This window comes from Alligator mississippiensis, chromosome 12 (assembly GCF_030867095.1).
Source record: "Alligator mississippiensis isolate rAllMis1 chromosome 12, rAllMis1, whole genome shotgun sequence".
NCBI lineage: Eukaryota > Metazoa > Chordata > Crocodylia > Alligatoridae > Alligator > Alligator mississippiensis.
The window spans coordinates 5,866,126-5,889,727 of NC_081835.1; the positions used below are offsets into that span (position 1 = coordinate 5,866,126).

Below are 23,602 nucleotides of genomic sequence, written 5' to 3' on the forward strand. Positions count from 1 at the left end.
CGGAAAGTTAAAAGCCTAAAATGATGCTTTTTTCATTAAAAGAACGGATTCTTCCTACTGCTGTAGACTCAGTCAGGCCCAGCTGGAGACACGCCTGCTTGTAACACCAGAGGATCTAGCCCAGAAATGTTAGCATGCGCTGTGATGAGATGGAAAAAGCAGCAAGGATTTAATTTAATAATTACAAGGCAAGGTTTCTCATCCATCAGAGAAGACCTCTCAGATCGGCTCAGCAATACCTGGAGCATCATGAGCTGACATCTTTCCTTTCAAGCCTCCAAAGAAGTCCATTAACTGGGAATCTCCAAAGGGAAAAGCTCATCAGAGAGCACAGATCATTTGGCTTGACTCGGCGTCAGAGTTTGTCTGACACAACTTCATTCTAAGTGTCGATGGATCATCAGATCAATGACCTGAAAACTTAACTGCCTTGAAATATGCTTGACACAGTGGACGTTAATGGCTTAGAACGAGCCCGTAAGGACCTATCGTGTCAATGTACCAGAAGTGAGATTCAATAGACTGTAGCGTATCTAAACTCGCCATCAGCCCATTAAAGCCATAGGTCCATAAAGGAACATTTCTCCAGAAGAGAAGCGGTGCCTGAATTGGCTTGACAGATTGCAATGGCCTCAATCAGAACCGTTAATGAAAGCCTCTTCAAAGGTCTTAGATCTCTTTATTGAAGGCCTGGACTCCTTAGACAGTAATGGTGAGGGCAGGGCTACAGAAAGGTACCTGACAGACCTGGAAAATGCAATTTCTCATTCACAGACACAGTGTGCCTGGACAGAATTACTGACCTGTGGCTGAGAGATGTCCTCCAAGACTGATAACGAAGCGCAGCCCCCCTAAGCCAGGGGCAAAGACCGTCAACACGAGCTGTAAGGAATCTCTGCTTTCATCCTGTACAGAAATGGTGCTTATTTCTCTCCTCCTCCAGCCTTGGGAGTCCTCGCTTGCTGCTCCCCCTGCATATCCCTGAGGGGTGCAACTGGATGTGTGAGCGACAGAGGCAAGGGAAGTGCCCAGAGATATGGGGCAATGGGAGAAGTGTGACTGGGGGACTGGTCTTCTCTCTATGCACTGGGGTTACCCAAGCCAGCAAAGCTGGGAGCCCACAACACACTTCTGTCTCGGCCCAGGGCTCTGGCACAGACCCACTATCCTCCAGCCAAGCCTCTTCACCCCTCTGTATATCTTCACTCATTTCCCAGAGCATAAAGCCAGCCTCCTCCCATTCTCCCTTGTTGCTCTGGGAGCAATGAGTTAATGGGAATTATTGGGGCGTTCCTTGGCCATGACATGGGAAGGGTGACCATGGGGTTAAAAAGGTGGGTGTAGGATTCATGGAAGGTAATGAGCTATGAAGCAGAGGGCAAGGAGTGAATAACTAGCTTGTAGGGGCAGGGTATGAAGAGAGAAAGGAAGAAGCGGTAACAGAAGCAGCCGGACAAGGCTGCAACAGTCCCTGGATTCAGACCTTCTGGATTTTCTCCAGGATGACTAAGGCTCCTTGAAACAAAAGCTAAGGTCCTGAGCATCCATCTGAGACCAAACACATCACAGCACAAACACTGCAGCGTAAGCAGGAAGGGTCATCAGAAATATTATCAATAGATCAAAAAAACGATCTCCTAAGCAAATTTCAAAGCACGCCAGTATACCAGGTACTACAACCTCCAAAGTCCCTTTCTATTCAAATAACCAAAAAATGAGGGTCTTTTGCTAGCAGGATGCCAAAAACCCGAGACATTCACTAACAAAATGTCTTAAGGATGCCAAAACCCCATGATATGCATTAGCAGGATGTCTTTAAGGTTCCCAGATCATCACTCTTCTTTCTTAATCTCATTAACAAGTTTACCCATCGCACTTCAGAAAATGCATTCACTACACAAAAGAGAAGCACTATAAATTTGGGGCGGATACACGATGTCGCTTATAAATCAAAGCAGGGATGAAATCCCTTTTCCAAGTGCAAAAACTCAATGCAACCCTAATTACAGAGCCATGCCTCAACACAAAATTCAGTGTCCTAAAGAACTTTGGAGATTTTCCCGTTTGTGTTAATAAAGAAATCTAATGTTTTTTATGGAAAGCAGCAGATAAACAACCTAAACGATGCGTTACCTGACACGATCTCACGCAAATATCATATGCATGTCATTACCACCCATCGCTCGAACAGTGCACTATCCTCCTCGGGAGCGGGGAGCCTGTGCCTCTGTTGTCAGTGACAGCCCAAAATCAATGCTAAGTAGCCTTTCCCACACAATTCTGTTGCAGTTCATAAATTATTAACTGCCACCTTTTGTAAAAAGTTCCTGTTTACAAGGTTACTCTGTAAGTTAAAATGTTTGTTTCCCCTTAGATCTCTTCTGGAAAGCATCTGTGGGTAGATTTACATGATGAAGTTGATAGATTTGTATTTTGACAGTGCATCTGTCATCCGCGCTTTGTGTCAAGAGGTCGGGTGCGTGTTCGGTGTTATCAGGTGGGCCATTAGTGTTTGGAGGGATACATTAATGGGCCTCTTTTCTGTTACTTTTAGGTAACGGAAACCATCTTTCAAGACACTACTGCAGCGCATGAAAACCTTATATGACGTTTGGTTTTTCCCGAATGATTACGCAGAAAATATGAAGAATTCTCTTACACTTTTGAAGAGCTGAATTGAGTGTGGCTCCCGTATTTGCACACTTCAGCCACTTGGATGTTAAAGCAGTTCCTCCTTTTGGAAAGCAAGGGCAAGGGCAAGCGTGCATGGCCAACGAAGCATCCACTTGCTAAGAGATTCCTGGTAGACGCTAGATACGGCCAAGAGTATTGAGGTCAGCGGGAAGACTATCATTGCCTTCAGTGGGTATTGGGGAGGACACTAAAAGAATAGCAGCTCTATTTCCTGTGAATCTGTCTCTGAGACTTAGTACAAGATTCCTAACAGGCTCGGTAAAGCATGCTGCTGTCTGTGCTGAAGTCTTCAAAGGCTAAACTGGGGGAAAAAATTTCCGCCTTGGTTCAGACCTGTGAACCCATTGATTCTGGTGGGTTCATGCGAGTCTAACCGAGGGCAGAGAGTTTAGTCATATGAATGCAAGTGTTATTTCACAAAGCTCCTCTTCAATTTTGCTGGGACATAGAGTAATGTATTTTACATTGATTTCCCCACTGTAGTAGATTACTTGAAAAGCACTTAATTTAAAGAGTAAGCAAACAACAGCCTGTTTTGCTTGCAAATCAGTGGTTCTGGTGAATTTTAAACAAGGGGCTGGAAAATGGAGTGAACACCACAAAATGGAAACTCATTGAATTCATACCTTGTGATAGACAGATATGCAGGTTCGTAGCGGATATATTATAAAGGGACCTCATTTTTGTATCTTACTACTGAGTTACCTTTCCACTTGTTGCACCGCTCTTCTGTCCTCTCTCTCTCATGTGGAGATCTTAGCTGCTTCTAGAAAATGAATGATGATTACTTTCTTATTATGATGACCACAGGAATTTCAGGAACCCACTTACTGTAGGAAGATGCCGCAGCTAATCCAAAGCACGTTCCTCCATCTAATTACTGCAGGCTAAATCTTCTGCAGAGAAACTCAGTAGTAAAAGTTAGGCAGAAAGCCCTATTTTTAAAGCCAGGGAGTTTTCTGAAGCTAAATCTTACCAGCATCACGCCTATGCTACTCCTTTGTTGAGCTCATCTTCCATGGCAGCATGAGCCTTCCTCCAATAAGGTCCTTATCTGTGCCTGGGGTCCTTGTCCAAACCTTCCCCCCGATACACACACCCAAAGGTGATGGGAGACTGTAAACAGGGAGAACATTTATGTGAGAAAATACATTGCCTATAGGTTTGGAGAGGGGCAATGTCATGGAGAAAGCATCTCCAGCCCCAACCTGAAACTGCAGAGAACAGACATAAGGTCTTCTGCATGGCCAATAAGAGAAGGATCCGATAGCGTAGGATTAGTGATCCTTCCTCAGACCTATGCATCAAAGAGCAGACGATGCAGCTCAGTACAGCCTTACAGTAAACGCCTTTTCTTAACTCATGCACCCTCGGACAGAATGTAGATCGTAGCTTGCAACGGGACACGTCTCCAATGAGATGGCAAATTATGTGTGTTATTGTTTCTCTAAGTGTTACATGTTCAGACCTCTTTCTTCCTTCAGCAGACACACAACCTTCAGCTTCGAGGGAAGAAGTGCTGGATTGCTAGACAACCCTGACTGTATTGTAACTGCTCAGTAGGTGCTGTGCTGGTGAGCGGTGTTTCACCATAAAGCATGCACACAGGGTTTTGGGGATATACGGCTGTGCCAGCTTCAGCCCCAGAGCACTGTGTGCCTCATCCTCCTTCCCGGGTGGCCGTTCTCACTCCCCCTATAGCAGCCGACCCAGCTGAGCCAAAAGGACGTGGGAATTAACCCGTGCTCAGTTCAAGGATGCAAGATGACACTTTTCTGCCGAGGCAAGAGAGCACAGTTCTTGGCTGGGGTGTCTCCCGAGATGGTACAACAGCACTGACACTGGCTGGGCCTAAAAGCTCAACGTAGCCGAGAGTGGCTTCCCTGGCAGGGTTTCATTTAATATCATTTTGTGTAATGAACTATCTTTTATCTACACTACCGAAGCCGTTCTCCTTTTGAGTGCACGTAATATCCATTAGTATTAATGGGAGTTGCACACACACGTATCGGGCTGGAATGGCCCCTGAAGTGTTCTAACAGTAATATTAATCTCTCCTTCTGGGTGACTTTGTCCTCATAACAATAATAAAGCCGTAGTGCTTTATAAAACGCAAAAGGTCTCTTGAAGGTTGGTACAGGCTGTTATTCTAAACCATTACCTCGGTGGATTTCCATCTAAATGCTGGCTCTGGTAGCTGGCACGTAGCTAAGTGTAACTGGACTAACGGTACAGGACTAGATTTTAGAAGGCAATTTCAAATACATTGTATGGGACTGTCAGGACTGCCAAAGTGGTAAAGGAGCAAAAGTTTCATGGGAAATGGATGGAATATGTGCTCCTAAATCCATTAGATGCTTAAAAAAGTCCCACCCTTCATTATTGATGCATATTGTTTTATATTTGGAGCACCCCAAAAACCATGCTGTACAAAGGGATCCTGACTGCTAAGCTAAAAAACAACTGCCACTAAAATGGAAATCAGTATTCATGAATAGACTGTAGTTCTGAGCAATCCTGCTTCCATGGGATGGGAGTGACTACAGGCGGGCAGATTAGGGCTGAATACATGGACAAGTCCATCACTGGATGAAAACCCAGGAGCTGCTAATAGATGGTGCTTTTCCTTTTGAGTCAGCCCAGAATCGGGACAGCAGCACGATGCTTGGGACATTAGGCTACTGAACCTGTTGTTTCTCAGTGACCTATAAGACAGGTCTTAATAGTTTAGGGGGCTTTCATTTTACCAAGTTGTACTTTGTAACAGTGTGGGTGTGTCTACACATGCATTTACTCCAGCTTAAATTTACTGCGGAGTACATTACTGCGCAGTAAGCAGAACTATGCTGGCATGTACATGTGTAGGTGTTAAAGTGCATTATCGCTATGTTAGTTGGAACTAAATTTAGTCCCAAGTCAGTCCACACACAGTGCTACTGCACAGTAAGGCATCTACACATGCATTGCTGTGCAGTAACTAATTGAGCATAAATGTAATACCTGCATGATGCAAGTATCAAATTTATGCTCAAGTTGGCATAAGTCACTTTATTTACTTAACAGTATGGGCATGCGCATACAGACATGCGCCTGTACTACACAGTAATTTCGGTTACTGCACAATAAATGCACACATGTAGATGCATCCAATGTGCTGTGCCTACACACATGCTCCAGGTAACTTTTGCGGCATAGAGTACTTCTCTCTTTCAGAGTACTTCTCACTTGTTAAGTAGTTCAAAGGTTGCATGCAGGAGTACCTGTATTTCAATAGTGAATAAAGCTTTTATGGTGGGAACCACCAAAAGTAGTCGTTACATGTAGTTTTATGAGCCCTTTTTTAGCGTGCAAGGCAAGTTAGTGATAAAACAATCCTGGAATGTATCAGGTGAAGTGTTTCCAGTAGTGACGGAAATAATACCAAGATCTAAGTGGAATACTGGTACAATCCTAGTGGCCAAGGTTTAGGAGAAGGAAACTGCACTACCCACTTCTCTCCCACGAGGAAGCAGGCTTCCAAGCCCCTAAAATTCTGGTGTTCTGGAGCCAGAAGCACTCCAACGATATTAGACACGGCAGAGGTGGATACACATTACAGAATTTGTGCGTGCAATCAGGAAAAGCTGTAAATCTGTACAAGATCCTTTGAAAGTAAAACTGCTTTATTAACAGAAAACTGTGATCGTGGGTGGAGAATCTAGGAAGGTAAGTTATAGACCTGGGCTGTATTTCATAATACCATCTTATGGAGCTTACACATCCCTGCTTTTTCCCCCCTTTTTAAAGTCTTTAAAAGCAACTACTGTCTTCAGCATGGCTATATCTAAGCTTGGACGCTGCTATTGCTTTTATTCGATGGTTACTGAGCCACGTAGAAACTGGGTTCAGTTCTAGACTCTCACCTGCTGTGTGATGTTTGTAGAGTGACTTACTGTCTTTGAGCTTCAGAGACCTTTCAAAATTGGGTATAATACTAATTCCCTTCTGCTACTCTTTGTCTTCCTTGTCCATGTAGGCTGCTTGCAGATGTTAAAAAAAAAAGTTAGTCCAATCTAACTTCTCAGAGACAGCCTTTTACCACACACTTGTCTAGCACGTGATACACTAGATTAATAATGAGCAGATCTAGGGTATCAGGACAGAAATAATAACTTCTTATTATCTTTAAACAATATCACTTCAGAGATGTGCCTAAAATAGTCTAAGACCTCTTGGCAAGTTGCACTGAAAAATACATTAAGAGCATTGGGTCCATTTGAGGCAGCAGAGACTATGGGATAGAATAACTAGGCAAACTTTCAAACATGTAACAGAAAAAAAATCTCATTTACTGATTAACAATTACAATAACCACTATGAGCCCAGCTGCAATCGGGTACATCACTGAAAGTGAACTAAAAGTAAGGAACCAAAAGCAAAATATCAGGTCTGATCTTCCTGCCATGGAAGTCAAAAGAGTTTCACTGTTGATGCCAATGGATATAGGACTGGAGGAATATCCCCACTTGCTCCAACAGAAAGGAAACAAATGGCTGTTGTTCACATAGTTGATGATCTCTTCTCCATTAACAGGAAAGCTTGTGCACAACAAACTAAATTAGTGCAACGCAGTCTCAATTTTTTTTGGCATTTCTGGAGATATAAAAAATGGTTGTATAGTATTACCATCATATTTACATACAGAATAACAATGCATCCCATAGCTGAGTCAGCAGCAACTCCTCTGTTTGATACCTGCTTGCACCACTGCATTTAAGTCTGTTCCAAAGCGTCTTCTGTCATAAAACGATGTAACTGGGAACAGACTGGCTGCAATTTCACCTCCTCCTGCACTTCTGTGTTAGGAAAAGCAACGACGAAAATGTAAAATAGGCAAATAAGAAAAAAACGGTAGGAACCCCATCTATAGGAGCACGAACCAACCATGTGTCACAAAGTGTACCAGCCTGAAAATGTGGCCTGTCAAGGAACTGGACACTTAATTATTATAATCATTATAAACAAAAAGTAATTGAAAGTGAAAATCCTTTCTAATCCAGGACTTTAATTCTAAGTAAGGTTCCTATTAGAAAGCAACCAAAGCTATGAAAATCTAAACAAATCATCCTTCTTCCAGTAAGCCTTCCTTATGCAATGCTAGTTTCCTCCCTCATTTTGAAGTATCTGAATGGACATTACTAGCTAATAGCTAAATTCTTTTCCATATCTAGACTCAAAGTATGTGTACTTTGCTATTCTCCCACAGAATGGATTTATTTAGAATAATAAAAACTATATCTACTACAAGATTTAGTTGCTGTCCTGTGCTTCCCCATACCAGTTATGAATGTAAAAGTTAAAATATCTGAAACCATCTACAGAAATAAATATAATTGCACAGGCTGTAACAAAAGTATGGCATACACATAATGCTACTGATTTATAAGAGCCATCTTTTCACCTTCGTACAGAATCAATATTTACTAAATCACAGCTGAAAAAAACACTGAGGCATGGTTTACTAGAGCACTAGCCCTGAGGCTTATTTGGCTATTGGATCAGCTTCACATTGGTCCACTGTGCTGTAGGTGAGATGGCAGTACCTCCAAATGAATTCATGTTGATTCTTTCATTTTCCTCCCAACGTTCTTGACGGCTCAAAAATCATCTAAATCAATTTTAGAGCTCATAGTGCTGTAAATAAAATCTTATAGCCCACGTGTGTGTGCTTCTATGAATCGCTTGCAGGTGGAGGAGAATCAAAGGTGTCTTTTAGAGAGAAGCAAAATTCCTTTTTCAAATTAAATGTGGGAAGATCCTGAATCAAGACATGCCGCTCAGTCCAAAGGAGAAGCGCTGTCCTTCGTGCTCACCGACTGCACAAGTTCAAAGTGTGAAGTCTACAATGTCCTCTCAAAAAAGGGTCTGAGCGTAATACCCAAGCAACGCAGCTGCAAATCCCATTGTCCCAGCAATGACACAGATGTCTATTCTTCGCTACCGTGTCACCTACAAAAGGAGAGAGAGTTACGTGCTCAGAAACAAACAGGACAACAGTGATAAATCTGCTTTTGCCCTGCAAATGAATTGGATGAATGAGCATGCCACCTGATAAAATTGTACCCACTGCACATAACCTGCACATAACCAGAAGATGTATGCCAGTGTCAGGCACATGTTATTCATGGTAAGGGGATTTCAGTCTCTAATTCCCATTGACTTTCTCAAGGGAATTAAGTGCCTCTTTGTCTTAAAAATATCTTTCTTTTCAGCATGGTCTTGTTTAATGCCTTTCTTGAAGATCATACAGAGCAGGCCGCAGGCAATGGAAACTGATTGACTTCCAAGGATGACCTGATCTGGACATACTTCTCTATATGTATAAAGAGATGGGGAACTGACTTCCACAAATGCCGGAGAGCTGAGGCTTGGGAAGGCCACAGAGAAAGGAGTCAAAATATCCTAGGAAGTGAGGGCGTTGATGAGGAAATCAGAGGGAAAGGGCCTAAAGCAGCATTACCAAGGCTGGAAATAGCCCAATGTTCGTCAAAGGGAGATGGAGAAATGGCACAAAGAGTCTTGAATGGTGCAATGGTTATGGTCGGTGGAGGCAAATGGGCGCCCAGGTTCAATGGCAAGATACAGAACCTGGATCCATTTGAGAACAGTCCTGCAGTTAAGACAAGTGCTTCCATATTCATGTGTAGTGTTTGCAGTCAGGCTCATGTCCATACAGGCACTTAAGGTTAAGTTCCCCAGCAATTTTTCAACTACTAGTTGGTCAGAAACTGCATGGGCAGTTCAGCAGATCAAACTCGAGTCCTTGATGCCAGCTAAAATGCATTTAAAACATCTGGTCGATCTGGCTTTCCTCAGCGATTACAAACAAGCATAGATTCAGTGACTATAAATAAGCCCAAAATGTGGTCGATCTGTTTTTCTCTACCTTCACCAGATAATTACTCTGAGAAGTAACCTTTCCACTCTTTTTCATTTGTTTAGTAATAATAGGAACATCACACATGCTCATGTTGCATTTTTACTCTTTTCATGAGCTACCATCAAATATTGGGGCAGGGGTTATAAATTGCCTTGGATTCTGAAAGAGCATCCTGTCCCCTTATCAAAAAATACATCTTTTTTTCCTCGTGATACAATCATTGTATACATTAACCTGCATTTATTTTCCAGTACAATCTTCTAATGTAGAGCAACGGTCTGTCAGTGGTTTTTTAGGAACTGCAGTACCATCTGCACACGGTAGCCAGAGGCAGTTATACAAATGAATTTACGATATGTGCATAAGATGTGTAAAAGACATAAAATGCTTTATACAGTTCAAGTCAGCCTTGTTTGGATTAATAAGAGAAACAAAGTTTTATGATTTCAGAATTATTCTCAGGTGGCCGAATACTAAAAGCCGGCTATAGCAGCACGATGACTTTGGGAACTGTATTCTGCAACTTTGAGTTCTTGAAGTGCTAAATTAAACGTCACTTCTGCTGGGGACGATGTTACATTTATATTCCTGCCTTACAAAGTGACTCTTGTAGGCTTACCTATTGATGGAGGAATATGGAAATACAGATGAACGACTAAACAGAGCCCAGATGGGCCAGAAAATTCATATGAATGCAGAGCATAAAAAGTGCCTTATCTGCATTGTCTACAACACAGTTCTATTGCAAAGCCGGATTAACAAGGAAGCTGCACTGGAGCAGTTTATGGTGGGACTTTCACTTCGAATAAGTCAGCTATTGGCTTGTTTCTTGGACAAAGCACCATCTGTCACTGGATCCTGGTGCCTTTCAAAGCAGCTTTTAGTCATTACCTTGTTAGCACTAAGTGGATGCATCTACAGAGCTGACTAATTAGCTCCGCAGTAAAAACGTCACCATCTACACATGCGGTGATATTAGGCTGGAGTAAACTAACTCTGCCGTAGTATAATACAGCCAGACACAAGCACTATCCTATGGCGGGGCTCCCTGCCAGCCAGGGCTGCTCAGTGTGCTGCAGTCCCAGATGCATGTGCAAATGCAGTGCCCAAGAGCAATGAACTCCAGTGCAAACTGTGCTGGAGTTTATTCAGCCGCATTAATTGCACATGTAGACGTGCCCGGTATTTTTATTTCTATGGTAGCAATGCCCAAGGACCCCAGGAGCTCCATTGTGCTGGGTGCTGCACATGCATACATGAAAAGACAGTCTCTGCCTTGAAGCATTTTGATTCCAAAAGAAAAAAACAGTTTCATCCCCATCAAATCTGGGTCACTGATCCTGAATTAAAGACCACACACACGTTCACATAACAGCTGCCTGACATGTATGGCTTCCCCTGAATTTATGTCCTTGCTCATGTGTGAAGCAGTCACTATCAAAGGGCACTTGGCATCAGTATGTCTTTATTAATACAGACTATAATATAAAAGAACAACATCAATCCTCAGCTTGAAGAGGATGCAAAGGAGAGGATAAACATATGTCTTTGCAGGTCACTGCCTGCTGGACAGTGCCGTCCCTTTGATGCATGGAGACACCCAGGAAGTAACGATGAGTTGCTGCACCTCGCTGAACTAATTTTAGCTTGTTGAATTGGCAGCGGTCCAGAACATTTTATCTTCATCGGCCATTTGCTATGAGACTGGATCAATCAGTGAAGATCTTGGCCAATATGTTTAAAAGAATGGGTAGCTGACATTAGGCCCCTAACAAGGCCTAGGCTGATTCCCAAAGCACCTAGTAGCCCCTCCTGAGGCCAGGGTGGACTCTCAACCCCTCAGAAAGTCAGGGAGGGACTTCCTGAGGGACAAGTGAACCTTGACCGCTGCTCATTTTATAAGCTAAAATAAGGTCAATGAGGTGCATCAACTCAAACAGACTTCCCGGGTGTCTCCCTACATCAAGGGGATGGCAGCTGGGTCCCTAAACAGGGAGACAGGGCCGGGCTTGTGAAAATCTTGCCCCTGGGTTCTCATTTTGCATAATCCAAGGCCTGGTCCTTCTGAGAGCACAGGCCTTGCACTACTGGACCAGCCTCTGCGGAGTTGTTCATAGCAGAACAGGTTGTTTCCTCGTTAAAAGGTGAAAGGTTGGACCCCAAGTAAGTGTAGAAGGGGTTGATCTACTGCAGGGGGGCAACCTGTTCTGTCGGGTGTACCACAAATTAGCCCCATAACCTCGCTGAGTGCTACTCGGGTCCCCTTCTCCTGCCCTAATGGCTGCTCTGCTTTTGGCTCCCAGCCCTGTGCTCCCTGCCTGATCTGCTGCTATGTTTTCTGCTTCCACCCCATGCACCCTGCCCAAGTTGCTTCTCTGCTTTCTGCTTCCTACTCTATCTCCCTGTCCCCTCCCTGCTCTGCCACATGCCACACACCACACATAGAGGTTAGCCACCCTTGTTCTACTGGCTATTCGAGCATGATGCTAAATATCTACACAAGCTGGCCCATGCCCAGGCTTGGCAACCAGTACTCGGGACAGGCAGAGTCATGCTTGGACATGGAGGGCCATGACACCACCCCTCTAAGGAGGCTAGCAGGACAAGATTTTGTGAAGCAATTGCCAGCTCCATGGGGAGACTAAGGATGAGGCAGAGCTGTGCGATATGCTGTTATAAGGATCTTATGTCTTTTTCCCCCAAAGGGAGGGAGGTGCTAGGGTTATGCAGGCCCCAACTGACTCCCAGGGATCTCTGCCCCAGCACTCAGCTAATTTAATTAGCCTGGGCACAGGGCAGAGCTGTATTTGCAGAGGCAGCAGTCTCCTCACTCTTGTACCTGGCACTGAAGTGGGTAATACTGATGCCAGTATTAGCAGGGCAGGTGTAATGCAATGAGTAAGTGTTGTTGCCAGGCTGTCACCTTTAAAGAGACGCTATCTCTATACTTGCCTTTGTGGTTTTGACTTTATTTCCACTGCTGCAAGACCAACCTGAATAGTCTGGCAGCACTTTACAGTCCTCTCCATCCAGACAGGGGTTCATGTGACACCACCACTTCTGCAGGACAATGGAGGCTGGAAAAAGAAACAGAGCAAAACGTTTTCTCATGCTGGCGACTGTCTCAGCAGCAGGGAAATGCTTGTCGGAAAATATGTCAGCGTTCGGTTAAAACAACATGCAAACCATTACAGGTACTGATCTTGAATATAAGCGCTGTGGTTAACTTGTCTTCCAGGATCCTAAAACTTTTACTGATATCAGTCCTCCTTATGCACACAAGGAGACCGATCCCATTGCATTTGCTGGGCTGAGTTATTTATTCAATGACTTTCAGTGTTTATGCCACCTGGATCTAATTGCTGATGAAATTCAGGACCTCCATGCCCACAATCTCTACAGCAGGGTCTCATGGTGTGCAGGATATGGGTTGGAGGATGCTGATCTCTAGGATATAGGTTACCTTAGCTGGTATGAAACTAAAAGTACATGATTAAACCTCAGCTCCTATGCCCGGCTACTTGCATGATCAGGCAGGGCATGAAGTGAGACCAGCTCTTTCCTACAACTTTAGACTTGGAAACTGCATGGGGAATGGGCGGGGGGAGAAACAGCCTTGCCAGTAACCAGAGCTCCCCTCCCACATAGGATGTGCCGCAATTAGGAAGATCCATGGCAGTGATCACCTTACGGCCACACACTGGCCTGGTCTGTACCATTTATGAACTGGATCACCCCGGTCACAGCCAATGCTGTTGGTCCCAGCTATGGGTCAATGATGCTTTCATCACCATAATACAGTTAATTAATAAGAACAGTAGCAGCTAATGAGCACATCATATAGAACCGCTCTGAAGGGTGTTCCCAGGGTGCAGAGTAGCAAATGTTTAACTCGGATGTGGTCCAGTAAGTCCTCTTTGGTAAGAAAATATAATGTTTCAGAAGTGGGAACTAAGAGGATCCTATATGAGGCACATATAGGGAGTGGGGACTCTACAGTAATAACACTGGAAGGCATTTGCATATTTTACTAAGAACCTACTTCCAATTGCACTCTCAATATTACCCTATATTTGTGAAGGCTATAGCATTAAACCTGCCTGTTTATTAATATTCTGCTCTTAAGATATTTCCCCTTAATCAGACTATGCTTATAAGATTTACAGACATAGCCAGGACTAATATTAAAGATAACAGATAGATTTCCACCACAAAATATTGCAGCTATCTGCATGCCTTCTTTATTTAACATTAGCATGGTAGGTGGCAATACGCATATCACAGAAAATCATTATGGAAGATACAGCTTTATAATCTTACCTATTCTAATTTGGACTTCAAATAAAATCTGGCTGTACCTATTAGAGAGATACTTTGCATCATTTAACTACGTGCACAAAATACTGAATTGTGTTCTTTACTCTAATGAGATGTACAAAAATAATATGGTTTAGCTCTTGTAAGGAATAAACCATTTTTCATTAATTCCAAAATGTATTTGTACTTCTGCAGTCTCCAAATTAGGTTAACTAACAGCAAGCTGACATCAGTAGATTGCTGAAATGCTGATTCAATTACTTATTTTTGACGGGTTTTGCTTTTTTTTTTAATTTTAGTTAGCACTTAGAGGCATCTCTGGACTGCAAAATACCTTTTTGAAGTAACAGTTGGACTTCAGACACCACTTTTGGAATGATGCATCCGACCTATCAGACTTACAAAATAAACACATGGTTTGTGCCACCAAGAATTTGCATCTACTCTAACTAATTGACTGACTGACTGACTAATTTCAGTGAAACTTGATTATGCTTCGTGGGACTTAAGGGATTGTTTCCACTCTGAATATATTACCATCTGAGCAGTTTGTTTGATATCTTTGCTATTTCCTAAAACTTTGACTCATTCTCTTTGCCATTGGTATTTTAAGGGCGCAATTCATGACTAACTTGCTGTATTCACAGAGAGCTACATCCACAAAGAGATTTAGGCACCCTTATGTTCCCCATTTGGCACCTAGCTGCTCTCATATATGCCCCGACAGGGTTCACAAACTGGATGTCCCTCTATCTTGTCTCATCTGCTTCATCCAGGAGGCATCCTCAGTGCCCGTCTCAAGAAATGGGCTCCGCACAAAGCACAGCCAGAGAAGGTGGTGGCAGTCTCCGTTCAGCTGAAAGCTCAGGAGTTAAAGCACTTACCCAGCTTATGGGCTCAATTCAATGCTCTTAACCACCTTTTCTGACCATGTCTAAGGGATGGGAGCAGGTTGAAGGTGTCCCAACCATGTAGAATAATTAAGTATTCATTGTATCAGAGAGAGAGATCCTGTTTCTAATAGCCTAGTGGGGACAGGGAGAGCAGGGGGAGAGCACCTATGTTTCTAATAGCCCAGTAGTTAGGCCACTCACCTGGGAGAATCAGGATGAACTCTGAGCATCATATACTGACTCTTCAATGGACTCTGAGCATCATATACTGACTCTCCAATGGACTCTGAGCATCATATACTGACTCTTCAATGGACTCTGAGCATCATATACTGACTCTCCAATGAACTCTGAGCATCATATACTGGCATATTCAGTGGATGGTCAACTGGAATCCCAGTCTCCTAAGCACCAGGAGTTAGCCTTACTCCCTCCTATGTCCCCATGTATGTGCTGCTATTTCATGCAGCAGGGAACAAATCCAACAGGAGGAAAAGGGAGTCCTCCCCCCACCCAAAAAGAGTCTATAGCACGGGGGTGGGTGGGTCCATTTCCTGCAAGATGGGCATAGCAGGTTCATACCTCCTCTGGCTGAGCCAAGATTTCCCCAACTTGGGCAAGTGCTCTAACCACTGAGCTAGTCCAGGTGTAGTGTGCACCTCTTCCACCTGGATTTTCAAGGAAAGAGGACTGATCCCTCTTTGGGGAAGTACCAAACTCCCAGAGAGAGTCCAGGGTTGTGAACCTGCTACCCAGAGTAAATGCCTAACCCCAGAAAGGGGCAGGAAAACTCAACCCTATGTTCTCCTCAACTTTTCCTAGCTGGTTTGAACATTTCTCTAGTCCTCACATAGCCTTTTGTGGATCCCATTCTTAGGTACCAAATCTTCCTCCTGCATTGGGTTGGGAATCTACACACTGAACTCAAATGTGATCACCAATAGGCATTAGGCACCTCATCTCTAACCACCGCGATGCCTACTTCTCCCTCTATTAACATCCCTTTCACCATGTCTACACATAATTGTTTCTTTCTGTAGTGCACAGTCCTAGTTTTCTTTCTTTCTTTTTTGTACCTGTCATCAATTGGTCAAGATGAAATTTGAGACCAGCCCCCAATGGATCTCTCTGAACATGAAGCCATTTTCATCTGCCCACATCTAATCTCTACCCATTTCCAATATCTTACTGAACACCTTTCAAGGAAGTATTTCAGGAATGAGGTAGCAAGATAAGTGGCCAACAGTACAGCATAGGGTTGGATTCAGCACTGCACTCCCGCAGTTTTACACTGGTGTAACTCCACTGATCTGAATGGAGTTAACGCCTGTAGAAAAATAAAGCAAATGCAAAGGTGAGCCCCAAATTTCTAGAAATACCACTTGCCATAAAAAGCTGGCGCGGATGCTAATTGAAAGCACTGTAGAATAAATCAGCACTTGGAAGAGCTCTGCAAGCTCTTATATAGATTGAATATTTCAACTTTGGCCCGTCTCTACTTACGGTTCTTTTTAAATGAAACCAATTCTTTTCCTTTCACTGACTGATGTCTACTCTGTTCTGAAAACTACCCTCAGAATAACACTTTCTTGATAAATGCAATGCACCTTATTCTGGTTGCTACAGCAAACCACCTATTCTTTGCTTCAGGAAAGCACTAATTCATATGTCAGGATTACCTTGTACCCCTAATGTCTAATATGTATGTAGTTCTGTATTTTTCAGCCCTCTGGACACAACTGTTCATTTCACATGTATCTCTTATCTTACAAAGGGAACAGCTCTCACCGTCAGGCCTTTAAATAGAGTAAACTTCTTCATGGCAAGACTTCCTTCACTTCTGCTTTCCCTGTAACTCTCTGACTCCTGGGTGGATTTATGTTATTCCCATCCCTTATCAGCTTGAGTGGTTCTCGGAGAGGTTTCGATAACCAATTTTTCTAAGGAATGGGATTGGGTATGTCAGCCTCATATACAACCCGCATCTTGAAGGAAGAGGATGCTGCCTTGGTCTAACATCCACCAGCTCATTTGCTGTGGGTTACCCTCCTGCAAATAAATCTTTTGCTGGCACGGTCCCCTACATAGGGTGACTCCATTGAAATAACAGACTGATAGAGCTGAATGCCAGAAGGTACCATGAGATCGTGAAGCCTGACCTTTAATATATCAGAGGCTACTACAATTTAGCCACTTATCCTCGGATTGAGCCTAACACATTTGTGTTTTGACTACAGCATGCCTTCTAGACAGGCCCCCACATTTAGATCCGAAGATGTCAAGAGATGGAAAATCCACTTCCCTCTTGGTAGTCTTCCACAATGGTCAAAATGTGCCTTATTTCCCATTTGAATTAATCTGGGTTCAGCGTCCAGCCACTGGTTCTTATGGCTCCTTTGTCTCCTAGATGAAAGGGCTCAGTATTTTCTTCCCCTCGAAGGTACTTCTTTTGTCACCTCATTGTTTGATTTTGGTTAAGCTGAGCAGACAGAGCTTGTACAAATCTCTTGACATAAGGCAGAGCTGTCCAAGTGAGGGGCCAGCGGGTGCGGGACCCCCCAGCTGCACACAGCATGGGCCATACGCTCCTGGACTGCACACCAAGCCATGCGAGCCAAAGGGAGGAGCAGTGCCTGGAGCTGCAGCTTAATCCTTGACGGGCTTCAAGCAACCCGCCAGCCACCAGCTAGACAGCCCTGATATAAGGTGTTTCACTGCATTTCTTTTCAAATGGGTCTGGCTTACCAAGTGATTGGTCTGGCTGCCCTGAGCTCATCGTTATCTTCTCAGCCAGCCTTTCGGCCCTCTCCAAGTTTTGGCAGCGGCGATTTTATTTTTTTCTCCCAGATCCCTGAAAAAACCGTGGATTAGGATCTGGCCTAGTGCCAATCCCTGCCAAAACCTAATTGAAACATTCCCTTTAATGAGGATTCCTCGCTGATGACTGCAATTTGAGATCCATCCGCTAGCCAGTTCTTAAGCCATTTAGCATGCACTTATTGGACACTGTACGGTGCATTTTTTCTTAAATCAGAATGCCCTTTTGTAACGTATTTGGCTTAGTTCTAAAGTTTAGTTCATTTGTACAGACCTTTAGCAATCCCACTTCTAAACTTGTCCAAGAATGAAGTCAGGTTTGTTTGACAAGTCCATTTTCCAGGAAATCAAGTTGACCAGCATTAACTATGTTCTTACCCATTAACACTTTATTAATTGAATCCCGTATCAGCCTTTTAATTATTTTGCCAGGGTAATTTCTGTATTTTGTAAGGGTATTATGTCAAGTTTACTGCCATATAGTTTTTTCCCTAACTAGCCTTTTTCAATATCAGCATGACACTTCTCAAATTCCCCAAATATTCCTAGTCTTATTAAAAATGAACATCTTTGGGGGGAAGCTATCCTTTGCCGGCTCTTTTAAAACTCTTGGATGCAAATTTTCCAGGTTTGATGACTGACATAAGTTTACCCCCAGTAGATATTGTTCAACATTCTCCTTAGTTACTATGTTAAAAGCAGGTTTTAATGTCTGTCAGGAATGGTTTAAGCACAGTTGATCTTTGTTGGGTGCACAGGGATGCATTAGATGGCCTCTCAAAGTCCCTAGTTTTTAAGGCTATTATTCTACAATGGGCTGGAAAGTATTTTGTCATTGCCATGCCATATAAGCACAGCATCCTGCTCCTTACCAAATACAGCATAGCAATTTTTAAACCAATAACCATTTGCTACATACCAGAATTTTTATTTTTTTTTTATTTCCTGCTTTAATTGCACCATGGAACTAGGCAGGGCTTTTAGCAAAAAGATGCTGCCTCTTTTAATTGAGGAATCATGCTCCTGGGCCTCTAATAAACTCTTTTAAAAAAGCTCCTAATTTTCACATACATTTTTCTGTCTAACATTTTGTCCTCGCGGCCAAAGGTGGAATCCATTACTAATAGAAATGCCCGGGTGGGGGATAGTTTGACTTATGATGGACCTAGGTACACTTAACACACTTGAGAAAGGTAGCTTTGCTACAGACAAAACTTCTCAATGCTTCGCTTCCCTGGCTGTGTCTGTCAGTCAGGCTGGAGGTACCTACTGGAGGGCATTTATTTCTACAAAGAAAAAGGGAGAAAACTAAATCTCATAATGATCACTTTGAATGTTAATGTTTACTGCTTGTTCACAGCGGAGCAAGTTGACCTTTGCTGAATAACATTTTCTTTGGCTCTGATCAAATCTTAGAGTTGAAATTCATTGTGGTTATGTTCCCTTTTTTTTTTTTTTTGTATGATTATTTGTTGCATTTGCTGCTTATTTCAAATTCTTTCTTTCATATGTTCTGCTCTGTTCTGAGCTCAGCAGCTCTATTCATCTACTGCAGAGCTGCTCAAAGCATGGAGCTGGACTGTCTTCGGAGGCTCAGAGGACCCCTGGGAAATGAAGTGTGCACATAGGAGGAAAAAGTGGCCAAACAAAAAGCTAGTGAATAGCATCTGGGACTAAAATTACACATATATGCATGTGTGCGTTTGTATGTGATAAATGGTTCCTTGTTCCCTGCTTCTAAAGTCCTGTCACTCCAGTGAGAAAAAAAACGAGTGGCCCATCATGAGCATAGGATAAATATACTACTTCAACGCCTCGTGTCAGAACAAGACCCTGAGCCCTTGCGTCCTCTTCTAAACTATAGCAGACGACTTTCCCGTGCTATGGGAAACCCTGATCCATAGTAAACACTGCTTTTCACCTTCCTACCCTTCTTTTTAATGAGCTACTTTGACTTCTGCTACTACCAATATTTTAAGATCCTTGGATGAAAGACACTGTAGAAGCGCAAAGCGCTCTACAAATATTAATTAAGCCTCACAACACAGGAAGTATTATCGGGCCCATTTTACAAATGAGATTGTGTAACGTGAATGAGGATTCAATTTAAAGCTCAATTCCTGACGCTTGAGGCACTTAAGACTTTCAGGCTGATGCGTTTCCAGGATTTAATGAGTGTTTGCCTTCCTTCCTACAGCGTATGGGGAGTCTTCTTCCCACCCATTGCCGGTCCAGGGTTATTCAAAGTGAAGGCCTTCCTCAATTCCCTCATTTCACCAGAGTTGCTCAGCTGATCTGAATTTCTACTTAACTTAAACAGTTTTGGGTAGGTGCCTTGGAGGCCTGTTACACCATTCTGCCCCCCTTTGATCCCTGACAGGGGCACTGTGAACATCTGCACCTAGCTTGGCTCATATAAGGAGCCTCAATGTCTGTTAAAGACAGGGTGGAGCAGTGGGGTGGTTAGAGCTAGGCAAAGAGGCACAGGACCCAAACTACACATAAGCAAAGATCCTAAAGACTACACATAAGCAAAGACCCCAATACCCCCAGAAGCAATGGTGTCCCTGTTCCCTTCAGTGCAATCTGTTCCCACACAACACCTGGTTTCAATAGCTTTACACAGGTGAGGGGAAGCCATTCGTACTGGTTCTTCATGAAATGGTCAGCAACCTTCACTTGGGGTTTATCTCTGTATCTACAGGTTGCTAATGGTGTCACAAAAGCTAGGTACAGGCAGTCCTCGACTTACAGCACTCCGACTTGCAGCGCTCCGCACTTGTGGCGCTCCACTATTTACACCTATGTCATTACTTACACCGCTGGATCCTTGCACTTCGAGCATGCCGTAAGTGCGAGGATCCAGGGCCGCACATCATCCAGCCTATGACCCATGACCCGCTCCGGGACTCGTGGCTGCGGTACCTGGGTGAGCCCCGTGCCCGGGTGGTCACTGCCAAAGTCACCTCTGCCTGCCCCAGGATCTGCGCTTGGCCGAGGGAGGGCCGGGGCTGGGCCGGGCCCGTGTGGCTATGAAGCCACCCGAGGCCAAGGCCAGGGCCCAGCCGTGGCAGGGCACAGCACCCCTAGGGCTGATGCCCACCCATGCCCATACAGACATTCAGGCTAAGGACAGAAATTAGACAGAAACCAGTGCAAGTGATCAGAAACTGGATCACGTCTGTAACATGACAGAAGTTCAACGCATATAAACCACTTTCAAAATGGCCAAAACCGGTTTAAGGTAAACCTGAATGGATGTAGTATCAGACTTAACTGATTTAGGTTAAACCAGTTTATTGAACTTCTCTCCCAGATCCCCTCCAGATTCAAGTTAACTCACAATCCCCCAGCATCCTAGGATGCTTTGCAACATCCCTGCAAACCCCCCTCACAGGGTGGGCTGGCCAGCCTTGCCCAAGCTGTCTGCTCCAGCCCAGCAGGGAGGCGTGCTCTAGCGCCCCCCGGCTTCTGGCCTGGGCCACTGCAGGCATGTGGCTGCATTTCCAAAATCAAACGTGAATGTCTGTTCACTTGCTTATTGATTCAATGTACGCAGCTTAGACTAACCTGCAAAGACTGTATCAATTCACCCTTGGGCTTTTTGACTGTCTGTACTTATTCTGCCACTTCTAAACCAGTCTGTGTGCGCCAAACTTCTGTTGTGTTACAGGAATAGTCCAGGTTTCCGATTACTCATATCAGTCAAACTGTAATGTCTGTATCCAGCCAAAATGTGCACATTCTTCCAGTCAACCACAGCCCTGAACAAAGAGTCAGATATGTTTGTAATTATCTACTTACATGTATACATCAGCTCAAAATGGGGGCTTTGCTGAAAGTTGGCCCTAAGTATCGTTGCGTGCAGTTGAATGTATTTTTTAATTCGTATTCACTAATTCCTTACGTGGTACTTAATTTTAATATATTGTGCTGCTGCAGTAAAACTGCTGGTTTAATTTGACCTTGTGCAAAGTTCTTTACCATCTGTCCAAGCTCTTTTAAAATGGAAATATCCAGCTGGCCTATGATTCTATTCTAAAAGCCTTAATGATGATTTTTAAACCTAATTTCATTGCCTTTTACACAAGAAGGCATAAAGCACACTACTTATCAACAGAGATCCCTTAGGCTACCGCTGACTTCAGCTAGAGCTGAATCAGGAAATGCTTATGGGCCAGAGTCAGTGATAAAGGGGAAAGACCAAAAAGCCATGCCCCAAACCAAAGATATCAAAAAACAATGCACATTCCTTAACTGTCCTGCTTATATGTTTTTTTTAAATATATTTTATGATCATTTCCTGAAAAGTCTGACTACATTTTAGATGGATCTAAATTAGTGTAATAATGTTCATCTGAGTTGTGAGAAGGGCAGGACTTGTTGATAATTTTTTGGGAACTTTTTCCCCCAAGCTTTTTAAATCACATTACCATGAATGAAATAGATGTTTGTCTTTTGCTCCAGTGGCTTCCAGATCCTGTGAACCCCTTGCAGAGCGCCAAATCCCCTTGGCACCAAAACTTTCAGGTGAAAATACCATAAAGGTACGTGCAGCCCAGAGCGATGCAGACCCCATACCACGGCCCAGCAGACCCCCAGCATCCTGGAAATCACAATGTGGGAACTATCCATTGACTCCATTCCAGTAGCTGCTTAATGCTGGACGAGGCACAGAAGAAGACATGGACACTTCCTAACTCCTGAAGAGCTCTCAGCCCAAATACACAGACAATCTGAATATGAATGGAGAGAAGGCCTGACTCTTCTCCCATCTCCTATAGCTTTACAGTTTTATTTTAATGGCGCTATTTCCAGTTTACATCTTGTAAATGCAAGCAGAATCGAGCCAGATCACACAAAGTCCATTATAAAGACTGTAAAGGCCGCTTTTATGAACGCTTTCTATCCTGAATCATTTGTCATTATTTTCCCAATATGTTTTGCCTTATGGCATCAGGATTCTTCCCAAAGTAGCATCCCAAGGCCAGCTGTGCAACACTCGTTCACATAACCCAGTTGAGTAGGTCCCTTGAAATCAACAGGGCTGTTCATGTTGTGTGGACAAGGGTCGTGTAGTCTGGCACGAGATGTAGTTATACCCTTTATTTCACTTTTATCATAATAAGGTTGCATAGATTGTAAGCAATTTGGGCAGGGAATGTCTTTCTTGTCGTATGCATGTACAGAGTGCTTGGCAGCAGGGGCTGAGTATCACCCTAATATATAGATAATAATTAATATTGGGTAAAGACTAAAGGTCGGAGACGAAACTTTCAGAAGTCGCTCAAATCAAGCGCTCTGTCCAATATTTGATATTGGTTAGAATGTAACCAGAATAGTAATTTTGCACTTGCAGTGAATCCTTGTTTAAAACTTGTGTTACAAATGTGCTAAATATCATCAAATTAAACCTTCCTGACCTTAGTAAAAGCTCTTGGAAAAGAAAAATGAATCTCTTACATCATATTAAACTAATTAGTTCTACAAGTCAGGTCATTAAAAGCCATGTTCAATAAACTCTACTTCTGATTTCTGCAGTGTGGAAGTTTCCATAGAAAGCTGGATATGAAGTGACAAAAAAAAATCAAATGTTGAGGCTTGGAGCAGAAAACTATGGTTTCTACACTATAGGAGCCAAATGGCATTTTCCTGAATGAAGACCTAAATGTTGACAGAAACAGGTTAAGTATGTTAAAGCATCACCCTAAGGAAAAAAGATTAAAGGCTCCTATTTGTAACTCAAAATCTTGCACTCATAATGTCTTCTCCTATTTAATTTCAAGCAGATTTGAATGGAAAAGGTACAATTAAATTGTTTCAACAGCCGTTTGCTAAAAATTAATTAGGCTTCCACTGCACTGCGGATTTATGTCATTCAATCAGGAAAGCCTAGTGTTACCTATGTAATCCTAAAGTATATTTTAATAAATAACTAGAGTTGATTTCCCATCATAAAGAA

The 23,602-nt window shown here is 43.3% G+C and overlaps 1 protein-coding gene across 2 annotated transcripts in view; it reads right to left on the reverse strand.

Moving 5' to 3' along the window:
- Positions 1 to 7,001: 7,001 nt before the first annotated feature.
- The window catches only part of TAFA4 (TAFA chemokine like family member 4), a 92,971-nt gene continuing 76,370 nt past the window's right edge, over positions 7,002 to 23,602 (reverse strand). For both annotated transcript variants that reach the window (XM_059715564.1, XM_019499550.2), the window contains 2 exons: positions 12,566 to 12,690; positions 7,002 to 8,682 (listed from right to left, as the gene is read on the reverse strand). In XM_059715564.1, coding sequence (XP_059571547.1) covers positions 8,671 to 8,682; positions 12,566 to 12,690 — 137 coding nt within the window. In that variant the 3' untranslated portion in view covers positions 7,002 to 8,670. The remainder of the gene's footprint in view (positions 8,683 to 12,565; positions 12,691 to 23,602) is intronic.